Source organism: Myotis nattereri (genome assembly GCF_964212035.1).
Source record: "Myotis nattereri genome assembly, chromosome: 9".
In the NCBI taxonomy this organism is placed as follows: Eukaryota; Metazoa; Chordata; class Mammalia; order Chiroptera; family Vespertilionidae; genus Myotis; species Myotis nattereri.
The window spans coordinates 8,230,508-8,243,699 of record NC_138084.1 but is presented as its reverse complement, the minus strand read 5'-3'; the positions used below and the strand labels follow the sequence as shown (position 1 = coordinate 8,243,699).

The 13,192-nt window shown below is 36.2% G+C and overlaps 1 protein-coding gene across 1 annotated transcript in view; it reads left to right on the top strand.

The window, feature by feature from the left end:
- The window catches only part of CSTF3 (cleavage stimulation factor subunit 3), a 76,188-nt gene that overhangs the window by 46,508 nt on the left and 16,488 nt on the right, over positions 1 to 13,192 (top strand). Inside the window, exons 4-11 of the mRNA XM_081100429.1 lie at positions 6,703 to 6,735; positions 7,057 to 7,154; positions 8,130 to 8,196; positions 8,279 to 8,313; positions 8,397 to 8,523; positions 10,041 to 10,118; positions 10,951 to 11,113; positions 12,569 to 12,678. Of these exons, the coding sequence (XP_080956555.1) occupies positions 6,703 to 6,735; positions 7,057 to 7,154; positions 8,130 to 8,196; positions 8,279 to 8,313; positions 8,397 to 8,523; positions 10,041 to 10,118; positions 10,951 to 11,113; positions 12,569 to 12,678 (711 nt within the window). The remainder of the gene's footprint in view (positions 1 to 6,702; positions 6,736 to 7,056; positions 7,155 to 8,129; positions 8,197 to 8,278; positions 8,314 to 8,396; positions 8,524 to 10,040; positions 10,119 to 10,950; positions 11,114 to 12,568; positions 12,679 to 13,192) is intronic.

Here is a 13,192-nt window from a genome sequence, read left to right as displayed (position 1 = left end):
ATGGTTCTCATCATTGATGTTTCTATCTCTCCTTCCTATCTCTGAAATCAATAAAAATATATTTTTTAAAAATTTGGTAGATCTTAAAGTGCCATTCTTCAATATTTTCCAAATTCCTTAAAATAACTTAGGTCTGTAATATCCAATACACTTTTTTCTGGGTATAAGGAATTAGAGAGCCCCAGAAAAAAGTAGTGAAAAAGGGGAACTGAATGGAAGATGGGGTTTGTGTTCAGGATGCCATTTGCTTTTAGGTTTCCGGATTGGGGCTAAACTTTTTAGAATGAAAAAGACAAGCAGAGCCCTAACTGGGTGGGCTCAGTGGTTAGAGCGCCGGCCTGCGGACTGAAGGGTCCCAGGTTCGATTCCGGTCAAGGGCATGTACCTGGGTTGCAGGCACATTCCCAGTAGGAGGTGTGCAGGAGGCAGCTGATCAATGATTCTCTCTCATCGATGTTTCTAAGTCTATCCCTCTCCCAACTTCTCTGTAAAAAATCAATAAATTATATTTTTTTTAAAAAGAAAAAGACAAGCAGAATCAGCTTTTACAGTGCAAACTCAAATTGATTGTCTCAAGTTCCACAAAAGTGCAAATCTTGAGAAAGATATGGGAAACAAATTAGGACTGTGTGTTTGCAATTAATTCATTTATTCATCCCATTTGTAGAAGCAACTGCTATGTAAACTCACTTGAGATGGGGTCTAACCCTGTAGTGTCTTAAAACAAGCATTGGCTTGTCTCAAATGGTGATTTTATATGAAGACCTAAACAAGTATATAGAGACTTCCTTTAAATTGTTTGGTTTGTTTCCTTTCCTTGATGCCAGTGGTTCTCAACCTTCTGGCCCTTTAAATATAGTTCCTCATGTTGTGACCCAACCGTAAAATTATTTTCGTTGCTACTTCATAACTGTAATGTTGCTACTGTTATGAGTCATAATGTAAATATCTGATATGCAGGATGGTCTTAGGCGACTCCTGTGAAAGGGTCGTTTGACCACCAAAGGGGTTGCGACCCACAGGTTGAGAACCGCTGCTCTATAGGATTATGTCTGTTAGATTCACTTGTCAAATACGTTTTTGAATTATTTAAAATGAATTGTATAGTTACTTATTAATAAGTACTTCTAAAAATAACATTTAAAAAATTCTGATAACAAAAAATTTGATATCGAGGAAAACAGCCAAAATTTTCTTTACATGTAGAGATTTCTCTATTAAGGAAAATGTCAGCTTTATAGGCATTTACACCATTTTATAAAATGTTCAATGAAATATGAAAAATATTCCTAATATTACTTAGGGAAAACTAATTTATTTTTAAACAGTTAAATATTGTAGCTTCTTTACATCTTCATATAAAAATTAGAGGCCCCATGCAAAAAATTTGCACACAGGTAGGTCCCTAAGCCTAGCCGGCAATCAGGGCCGACCAGTGGGGCGATCGGGGGGCCCCTGCTAGCACCCGCCTTAGCCAGCCTGGCGCTGCCCCCTGATCACCAGCCAGCCCTGCCACCACCACTGGTCGCCTCCCTCTGTGGGCGTTTGGGGGGAGGGGGGCCCCCCGCTAGCACCTGCCTTGACTGGCCGGGGGCCTGTGGACTAGGGGCAGCTCCTGCAATGAACATCTGCCCCCTAGTGGTCAGTGCGCATCATAGCGGCCAGTCGTTCTGCCATTCGGTCGATTTGCATATTAGCTTTTATTATATAGGATGTTCCAGATAAAGGGCACAGATATCTAAACTTAAAAATGGATGTTACCATAGTTAGTCAGTAGTTTATTAGACATTTCTTCTGATAAGGTTTACATTTTGCAAAGTTAAATAATCTGCTGTGATTATTAGTTTCAGTAAATGCCCAGAGGGTAGTTTTAGTTCCAAAAGATAATTAATGTTCAATTATGCTTGAGAATAATCATAGACGTTAGCAAAGAACTAGAATTAAGAAGTGTTTAAAGTATCTGAGATCTTGCTTCCCGCCATATGCAGTTTGACTCAAACTTATAAAAAAATTTTTAATGTATCAGGAATAGATCTATATTTATTCATTGTTATACTTGTTTTACTCTTCCCCCAATAACCAGTCTAATTTAATAAAAGTCAGAGTCTGCTTTTGCTAATCTAATTATCTTCCTTTTTTATAAAATAAAAATAGGGAGTTGACAATTTAAAATTTTTTCTTCCTTTCCCTCCACAGCATCTTTTCATATCTTGGTAAAATTAAAATGACTCAGCAAAAGAATAAAATTTCAAGTGCATGACAATTTTATTTTCTCTATTTTCCTCTCCCATCATCATTTATCCCTTCATACCCTCTTCCACCTTAACCCATCTCCTGCCCCTGGCAGTCACCACACTGTTGTCCAGATCCATGAGTTCTTTCTCTGGTTTTTCTTTTATTGCTCAATTCCTCCACCACCACTCTCTCAAAACCCCTCTATTAGAGCTGTTTGTCTATTCTCTATGAGTCTGTCTCTATTTTGCTTGGTAGTTTAGTTTGTTCATTAAATTTTACATATGAGTGACAAAAAATTCTACATATGAGTGAAGTAATATGGTACTTGTCTTTCTCTGACTGACTTATTTTACTGAGCATAATGTTCTCCAGGTCCATTTATGCTGTTGCAAAGGGTTAAATTTTCTTCCTTTTTATGGCTGAGTAGTATTCCACTGTGTAAATGTACTATACCTGTTTACTCATTTACTGGTGGACTCTTGGGTTGCTTCCAAGTCTTGGCTATTGTAAATAATGCTGCAGTGAACATAGGGGTGTACATCTTCTTTCAAATTAGTGTTCCGGGTTTCTTCAGATAAATTCCCAGAAGTGGAATGGCTGAGTCATAAGGCAGTTCTGTTTTTAATTTTAAAAAAATACATATTTTATTGATTTTTTTACAGAGAGGAAGGGAGAGGGATAGTCAGAAACATCCATGAGAGAGAAACATCGATCAGCTGCCTCCTGCACACTCCCTACTGGGGGTGTGCCTGCAACCAAGGTACATGCCCTTGACCCTATTGAACCTGGGACCCTTCAGTCCACAGGCCGACGCTCTATCCATTGAGCCAAACTGGTCAGGGCCTGTTTTTAAGTTTTTGTGGCAACTCCATACTACTTTCAATAGTGGCTGCACCAATCTACATTCCCACCAACTGTGCACAAGAATTCCCTTCACATCCTTGCCAACACTTGTTTATTGATTTATTGATGATAGCCATTCTGACAGGTGTGAGGTGATAATGATTAGTGACATTGAGTTTCATTTTTTAAAATATATATTTATTAATTTCTGAAAGGGTGAGAGACATAGAAACATCAGTGATGAAAAAGAATCATTGATAGGCTGCCTCCTGCATGCCCCCTTCCCCCCCCCCCCCCCCAGTGGGGAGCAACCAGGGCATGTTCCCTTGGCTGGAATCGAACCTGGGACCCTTCATTCTGCAGGCCCACGCTCTGTCCACTGAGCCAAACCAACTAGGGTCCATTGAGCATCTTTTCATGTCTGTTGCCCATTTTTTCATTGTTTTTTTGTTTGTTTTTGTTTTTTGGTGTTGAGTTTTATAAGTTCTTTATAAATTTTGGATATTAACCCCTTATGAGATGTATTGGTGAACATGCTCTCCCATTCCGTGAGTTGTCTCTTCATTTTGTTGATGGTTTTCTTTGCTGTGCAAAAACGTTTTAATTTCATGACAAATATTTATGACTAGCAGTAGATATATCAGAAAGGTGAATATTAAAAATTATCCTCAATTTTTTCTTGTAAGGATTTTTTAAATTACAAAAATAATATAACTACATTATAGAAATTTTGAAAAAACAATTATTCCATCACACTAACACATAAATTGGTCATATGTTGGTATATTTCCAACCATTTTAGAAAATCTTTGCATTAGTATAACTTGTGATTTCTGTTAAAAACAGAATTCTACACTTTTACCAACTCAGATGGGTTGCACATTGAAGTTTGAGAACTAAGAACAAAAATAATTTTTAAGGGCCCCTGTCACTTATAATTATATAGCATTACTTTTAGTAGATAGATATAAGCAAGTTTATGTATGCTTTTAAAACTATGTGTATGGATATAATGGACTTTAAATGGAGGTATTTTTGATTGGTTAATGATAGACTTGAGAATCTGATGTCAGACAAACTTCAAAGCAGTATTAAGAATTTTTTAAAATTGAAATCAAGCTTTGGTTTTCAAGTAGAGCCCTGTAAGCATGTTTATATTTATTATAAAATAGAGACGTAGTTTTTACTGAGATGCATAAATGAATCATATACATGATATAAAGCCTCTTTTTTCTTATCTCTATTCCTCCACTGATAGAACTCTGCCCATCAACTACATTAACAACTTTGTGTATGTTCCTTATTTTCTCCATGCTCATAAAATCATACAAACATACATGTATACAAATAAGATTATTTATTATTATTTTTAATCCTCACCCAAGGATATGTTTCCATTGATTTTAGAGAGGAAGAGATGAATATGTATATGAGAGAGAAACATTGATCAGTTGCCTCCTGCACATGTCCAACCAGAGATGGAGCCTGCACCCTGATCAGAAATGGAACCCGTGACACTTTGGTGCATGGGACAAAGCTCCATCCAACTGAGCCACACTGGCCAGTGCAAGATTTATTTTTTGAGCATTGTTTTACAAAAATGGAATGTATTATACACATTTTAATCTTTTTTTTATTCAATAAAATCTTGTGATAATTTATTTCACATGGGTATATGAATGCACCACAATTGATTGAACTATTTTTCTATTGATGAGCATCTACTTTAACTGTTTTTGTTTTTCCCATTTTGTAAGTTTGCATGTGTTGCCATATTATCTTTTTTTTTATTTTTATTTTTTTAAGTTTTATTGCTTAAAGTATTACAAAGGGTATTACATGTGTGTCCTTTTTTTTCCCCCCCCCGCCCTTGACAATCCCCCGTCCTCCCCTACCCCCCAGTGTCTTATGTCCATTGGTTATGCTTATATGCATGCATACAAGTCCTTCGGTTGATCTCTTACCCCACTCCCTCCTGCCCCCCAACCCTTTCCAACCATTTTCATTTTCTCTCCTGGAAATCACCTATTCATATTCTTTGCCAATTTTCCCAGTAGTTTTGGTTTCCCTAACCTATTGTAAGAACTGTATATAATCTGTCATTGCCTTTGGAAGCTAGTGACTTCAACTCATCTTACCTCACTGCCATTCTCAGCCTATTTACCTCTACTGAGCAGAGCAGCTGGATTCAAGGAAACCTCAGGTTTTGTGGCTGTCTCAAAGAAGAGGGCTGGTGGAGAGCCTAGGGCAAGGTATTAGAAACTGACCCATAGAAACACTTGGAAGTCCTGGACTTTCTACCCCAGAGGAATATGGACATCAGGCGAGCTGAGCCCTCCTACTCTTGAGCAAAGACTTCTTTCTGGATCTTTGTCAGAGGACTACCAACAGCCTATTTCCTGTCTACACCTGCTACATAGCTGTCATGGTAGGGAAGGGATCAGTTACTATCCTAAGACTGCCAACACAGCGTCAGGGAACAGACAGAAAAAATAATTGCAGTTAATGATGCACCAACTGTCAGGATAGGCCCCAACAAAAGAGCTGCTGAAGGGGAGAGACAATAACTTGAACAAAATAATATGAATGCAATGAGATTGAAAGGACAGTATTAAAATCTGGAGCCAAAAATCAACAAATACTTTTGCACCTAGATCAAAGAAAGGGTAAAAATAAGCAATTTTGAAGGTAGAATAAGGAGGCATAATGTGTATAATAGGAGTTCTAAAGGGAAAAGGAACAGAAGGAAGAGAGACAATTTTAAAAAGAAGAAAATTCCCAAGCTGAAAAAGAGACCGTCAGAGTTCTCACCTGCAATGTCTTAAGCCAGAAAACTGGGAAAGTTGGTATATATACTGCTGAGAGAGAAGGATCACAAGTCAAGATTTCTCTAACCAACCCAATTATTCACTTAGAGTAAAACAAAGACTTGCTGATAAATCATAATTGAGCAACTAATCCTACCTACCATCTGATGAAAACACTTGGAAGAGAAAAGGAGATCTAATTATATTTAACCTCGGTCTTTGCCTGGAATAACTCCCCCCTTTATTCACCAGTGTAAACGCATCATTCTTAATGTCTTAACTTTTTAGGAGATCTTGTGCAACTCCCCAAGTCTGAGTCTTGTGCTCCTCCTAAATGCACCTAGCACCCTGTACTTCCCCCAGTTCGGCATTTATTCCCATAAAATCGTCAGCTCTATCAGAACATGGGCAGACTGTGCAGGTTGTGTTCACTGGTAGCCCCAGTGCCTGGAAAATAGTAGTTTGCCTGAGTGACTAAAATTTAGTCAAAATGAGCAAAAAAAAAAATTCTGTTCTACTCTGCTTTGTATGTCTGTATTCATCTTGTTGACTATTTTACAAAATTTTAAATTCACAAAATTTCAACATAAATGAGTACAAGAAAATATTCATATAGGATGAATTTGTATACGGGCATATATTTATAATGCATATATCCATAATTGGGTTCAAACTTCTATTATTTATTTTAGAAAGGCAGGATTAACAGGAAAGTATAGAGATGAATTTGCAAGATTAGTTTTTTAAAAATGAGAGGTAGTGTTTTAATACTTTAAGAAGAGTGATGTTAATCTTGTATTTTTCTGTTTCTCTTCAGATTAAAGCTAAAAATTATGACAAGGTTGAAAAGGTGAGTTCTGTTAAAGATACTTTGACTTTTATGCTGAAGCTTAACTGAGGACTTACCATATTAGGAAAATATAGTAAAGTGTTAACAATTATTAAATCTAGGTAGTGATTATATAGTTCATTGTACTTATTCAGCACTTTTGTATGTTTGATAGTGTTTATAATTAAAAAATAAGAAGTAGGTAGGAGTTGTTTTTGCCATTTGTTTTGTTAAGAAGATAGATTCATGAAAGGAGCTAAGTTTGTTTTGTAAAGTTCCATTTTACCCACGTACCTGTGAAATTTACCCATGGATTCTGATAATATTTTCTTGTATTTATAGTTATTTCAGAGATGCCTTATGAAGGTTTTGCACATTGATTTATGGAAGTGTTATCTTTCATATGTCCGAGAAACCAAGGGCAAACTACCAAGTTACAAGTAAGTTAAATCAGGGTCTTAAGAATGCAAGTGATCCCAGGCACACAGTCAGTCCCACAGTAACTCACCTTCTCTTAACGCCAGGGAAAGAGACAGGCTTGTCAAACTTAATAAAGAGCATTTTATCATTCGTCATGGCACCACTTTTGGTAGGTGGCAATGCAATGTGCTACTTAAGTATTCCAAGGCATGTTTGACAGTTCTATTGTGTAGTTTCCCTGCTCTGACTCTCGCCCACCCATCTAACTTCACTGAGTCTAAGTAATGGACCTTCCCAAATGTTAAAACACACATCTAAGTTTTATCTATAACTAGAATTCTATCTTCCTTTCCTCATTATCCTTTATTGTCTTATATTGAAGAGGAAGTTCTTTTACTCTAAATTTTACTTCAGAGCTAATAGATCTTCATATGTCACTTACCTGCTTACACCAGGTATTTCCACATTTTACTTTGCTACATATAAGATTAAACAATTTAAAGGATATAAAAATAAATAAAACCTGGGCCTGATCATTGATAAGCTCACAAGCAGAAGGTAAAAGAAACAAATGACATTGGCAAGCTAACCAAAAGAAGCACTTTGTGTACTTGTAAGGATACCTTTACATTTTTGTTTATATATACAAAAAGGTCAAATGCTGTTCTGATACTGTGATCAGCAGTTATGATTGTGTTTTAGTTGTAGATACATTTTTAAAAATATGTATTTTTATTGATTTCAGAGAAGAAGAGAGGGGGATAGAAACATCAATGATAAGAGAGAATCATCCATTGGCTGCCTCGTGTATGCCCACACTGGGGATTGGGCCCATAACCTGGGCATGTGCTATGGACCAGAATCAAACCTGGGATCTTTCAGTCCACAGGCCGATGCTCTATCCACTGAGCCAAACCGGCTAGGATTAAAACAAACTTTTAAAATAAATAAATAGAATTTTTTTTAAAAAAACATGTCTTTCACATTTATTTCAGAGAAAAAATGGCTCAAGCATATGATTTTGCATTGGATAAAATTGGGATGGAAATTATGTCTTATCAGGTAGAGTTAAAATATTTTTAATATATACACTATAAATTTAAAAATATCAAGAAAGATACTAACATTTTATTTTATTTCTTAGATTTGGGTGGATTACATCAATTTCTTAAAAGGCGTGTAAGTATTTTTATGGATGTTTTTCAGTGTGCACATTTGATTTAGGTATAATATGATTGATGGCATTTCTTACCCAACACCAGGGAAGCTGTTGGATCTTATGCAGAAAATCAGCGAATAACAGCTGTCCGAAGGGTTTATCAACGAGGTTGTGTTAATCCAATGATCAACATTGAACAGCTCTGGAGGGACTATAACAAGTATGAAGAGGTAAATTAGGCCAGAGTAGTTATTATAACCACACCATTTTAATTTTAATTTTAATTTTAATGCATTGTGGGCCTGTGGATTCTAGCCTCTCTGATATTAGGTACCCCCATATCAGTGCTGCGCATGTCTGTTTTTATGTTGATTGTAATGAAAGAACCACTTCTGAAGTTTTTGCAAGGTTTTGAGAAAGTCATTATTTTTTAGAGACTACTCTGGGAAAATCAAAATTCTAACAAAACCCATTTTTATTCATTGTTAAACTATACCCACACATTGATCCCTTATGAAATGGTACCTTTTTAGAATTGTTTTTCCAATGGTAGTAATCATTGCAATACACCTCTTTTACCTAGTTATAGATATGATTGTTGGCTTGCATTTGTGAAATGTGGAGCTACCATCCAAGATTTTTGGCTTATTGGCATATGCTTTAATCATCTGAGCTAATAAGTAAACATGCGTGCCAAGTAAGCTTCATCATTAAAAGAAAGTTCCTCACATGTCCACTGTGATTTGGAAAAACTATGTAGAGTATTAAAATTGTTCCCTCATACATATGAACAGTAGCTCTCTTAACTTTTTATTTTTGGGATTTTAAAAAGTATTGAAGACTGAAGACTACAAAGAACTTTTCATTTTTTTTTTGAACTTTTCATTTTAATATGGGTTTTATATATCATATTCTGCATATTAACATTAAAACTGAGAACTTTTAAGATACTTTTTAATCATTTAAATTTTACAATAATAAACTCTTTACATTTTAACATAAATAGTATTGTAACAAACTGTAATTTCCAAAACAAGAAAAAATTTAATAAGATTGGCATTGTTTTGTATTTTTTTAAATTTCTTTAATATTGAGTTTAATAGAAAATAGCTAGATTATATCTGCTTCTAAATTCAATCTTTTATAATATTGAATGTCACATAGTCTCTGAAAAGCTCCACTGTATATTTGTAAGAAAGGCAAATGATGTCTAGTATTATATGAAAATTGTTTTGATCTTATGGACCTCACTGAAAGGGTCTTGGAAATCAGAGTTTCTTGGTCTGCTCTCTGAGATCTGCTGGTCATGAACGATAATGTTTATGTCTACTTCTACCATTGCATTTCTTTTTCTTTCTTTTTGTCCTGCAGTAATTTTGCAAGTTATGCAAACTTAGAAAAGTACTTTTCAGGATTAATCCACAGCTATTCTGTCAGATGAATCTGTACATCATTCTTTATTAAAATTTTATATGAAATAGAATTTGTATCCTTTCGAAATCATTCCCTAACTTTAGAAATTCCTGATCTATGGAAATTTTTTGCCAGTTTATATCAGACTTTAGCACATCTTCCTTGATCTCTGAAGCATATAATGTGATTGAACCTTTATTTTATTAACAAAAAAAATTCTTTTAAAATAAGAAATTTAAAGTAATTTAGTACATGAATAAATTTAACTATATTGTGCTAATATGAAAGTATAGTTAATTTAAAACTAACATGTTTTCTTTTGTTTTTTTCTTAGGGTATCAATATTCATTTAGCTAAAAAAATGATTGAAGATCGGAGTAGAGATTACATGAATGCTAGGCGTGTAGCAAAGGTATGAAATTCTGTCAGGCCACTTATTTTAATGATTGTTATGAGTTTGTTTACACAAGAGCTTTTCCTGTATGGTATTTTTCTTAATATTTTCAATCATTAGAAATCTTAATGATGATTAGTTGCATTGTCTGAGCAGATGATATATTTGAAATGAAATACCTCTTTTTTTAAAAAATAATTCTTTATTATTGAAAGTATTACATATGTCTTCTTCTTTCCCCCATTGACCTCTTCTATCCTGCCACTGCAAATGAAATACCTCTTTACAGACATGTTAAAGGGCAAAAGAGAATAAGTTGAGTTTGGAAGAAAAATTTTAAATATAGAAAATGGTCGTAGAGACAAGGTTCCAGCTATAATTGATGAAGTTCTTATCCTCCCCTCCTATTTGCTCATGCATATCTGAACACTATATTACTCTGTTGTCTATTAACAGCTCTCAGAGATAGACTTTTGTCTTGGGAACATAGCTTTTCACTAATTGACACGGTGAGAAGTTAGGGAAAATAGCCTAGTGATACAGGTTTAAAGAGACACAGTTTCTCCAGAGATGGCAGTAATGACGCCCCGGGTCATCAGTCATGCTCTGTGCTGGAGAGTGGCCTCCTGGATTAGCCCACAGACCAGGGGGGTTCTTGTCAGCCCGTCCTGATAACCTCTGCTTGGGTAGGTAACTTGCCGTAATCTTTCTCCCTGATTTTCAATATTTAGATTATATTAAAGTGGTATTTGGAAGAAATGGCATTTTAGCAAATTATTCCAAACTGATCATTTTGTATATCTGAGTTGTTCCTATGCTCACCACAGAATGCTAAATGCTTGTTGTCTAGGAATACGAGACAGTAATGAAAGGTTTGGACCGCAATGCTCCCTCAGTGCCTCCTCAGAATACTCCTCAAGAAGCTCAGCAGGTAGATATGTGGAAGAAATACATACAGTGGGAAAAGAGCAACCCTCTTCGTACAGAAGATCAGACCCTTATAACAAAAAGAGGTAATGAGATGAACCCTTCTGGGATTCCAGTTACATGCATGTTACACCACTTGATATTATCTCATAGGATACTGAGGTTTTGTTTTTTGTTTGTTTGTTTTTTTTAAATATATTTTTATTGATTTCAAAGAGGAAGGGAGAGGGAGGGAGAGATAGAAACATCAATGATGAGAGCAAATCATTGATTGGCTGCCTTGGACCAAGCCCGCAAACCAGGCATGTGCCCTTGACTGGAATCGAACCTGGGACCCTTCGATTCGCAGGCCAATGCTCTATCCACTGAACCAAACCGGCTAGGGCAAGGGACATAATGGAAAGTACAATGTGTTTACCCAGTCCATGAAACTTGATGGGACTCAATTCCAAACTTGGTCTCCAATACAGTGGGCAGCTTCAGCGATATCTATTCAGCTCTTTCAACCTTCCAGCTTTGCTTTCTACTTACTACATTTTATAGTTGCTCTCTTAGTATATTCTCTCCTATGCATGTCCATTTGGGGTATCAGCTAAATATCTGAGGGCATGTATGCCCAGATTTTCAGGCCCCACCTTCGATGGCTCTCTTTTGGGGAATTTCCTCCTTAATTTTCAGCTGTTTTCATAGCTCAGAATTACATCTTACTTATCTCAAGCCAGTAAGTCTTCAGCATTTGACTTGAGTCCTAGCTATCCCAGAACTATACACACAAGGGTATGCCCTTGAGGGGAAAAGCCATACTAAATATGGATCTCCCCAGTGTAGCTCTGATTTTTTAAGGGCTCAGTCTTCTCTGGTTTCTGTTCTTTTGGTCATTCTCCAGTGCCTTTAAATAGTTGCTTTTGTATTTTTCAGTTTATGAATTTCATTTTCGGGAGAGTTGATCTGATACAAACTCCTCTGCCACTGCCAGAACCAGAATTTGGAACTTTAAAAAAATTTCTCAATCTTGCCTTGCTTTCCCACCTATAGGCCTTTGCAAATACTGGTTTTTGTTTTAGTTTTTTGCCTACACCATTTTTGTGTCTACTCCTGACATTCCTGCACTCCACTTATTGTCTCATCTGACCAGCTTCTATCCCTTCTTCAGGTTTCGCTTTAGATGTCAGTTCCTTAGTGAAGCCTTTCTTGAGTCCCTAAACTATGTTAAGTCCTGCTGCTGTAAGTTTCAAGAGTACCCTGTACTTACCTAATCACAATACTTATTACATTTTGAGTATAGGAAGTCTTAGATTCACTGGTGTATTCATGGTGTTTTTTATATTCCTAGCATATAGTTGGTGTTCAATAAATATTAATAAATGATAGATAGGGCTTGGGAGGATGATGGTGCCAGAAATCACTAAAACTTTTTATTTCCAATTACCATACATTATTGAGTGCATTGATGTAGCCTAATCATTTAATTATGATGCTTGTATTGATAGTTTTGTAAATAATATTTATCTTAATTGAATGTTGTGACTATCTTTCCTTAGTTATGTTTGCCTATGAACAGTGTCTGCTTGTGCTGGGCCATCACCCTGATATTTGGTATGAAGCCGCCCAGTATCTTGAGCAGTCAAGTAAACTGCTAGCAGAGAAGGGGGTGAGTATTCCTTTTGGTCCCTTTCTGTCTTTCCATGGTTTTGGCATAGTACTAATTTGCTAAATATAGCACTGAGCCCTGGCCACTGCCGCTCAGTGATTAGAACATCAGCTCACACACTGGAGGGTCTTGGGTTTGACTCCTGGTCAAGGGCACATACCTGGGATACAGGTTTGATCCCTGGCCTTGGTCAGAGTGCATGCAGGAGGCAACTGGCAACCAATTGATTTTTCGCTCTCTCTCCCGCCCCTCCCTCCTTCTGCTCTCTCTAAAAGTCATTGGAAAAAATATCCTCGGGAGAGGACTAACAAAATTTTGGTAATAAAGAATAAGTGTTGACGGCCCGAACCAATATGCTCAATTAATATTTGACAAAGGAGGCAAGAACATACAATGGAGCCAAGATAGTCTCTTCAATAAATGGTGTTGGGAAAATTGGACAGATATATGCAAGAAAATGAAACTAGACCACCAACTTACACCATACACAAAAATAAACTCAAAATGGATAAAG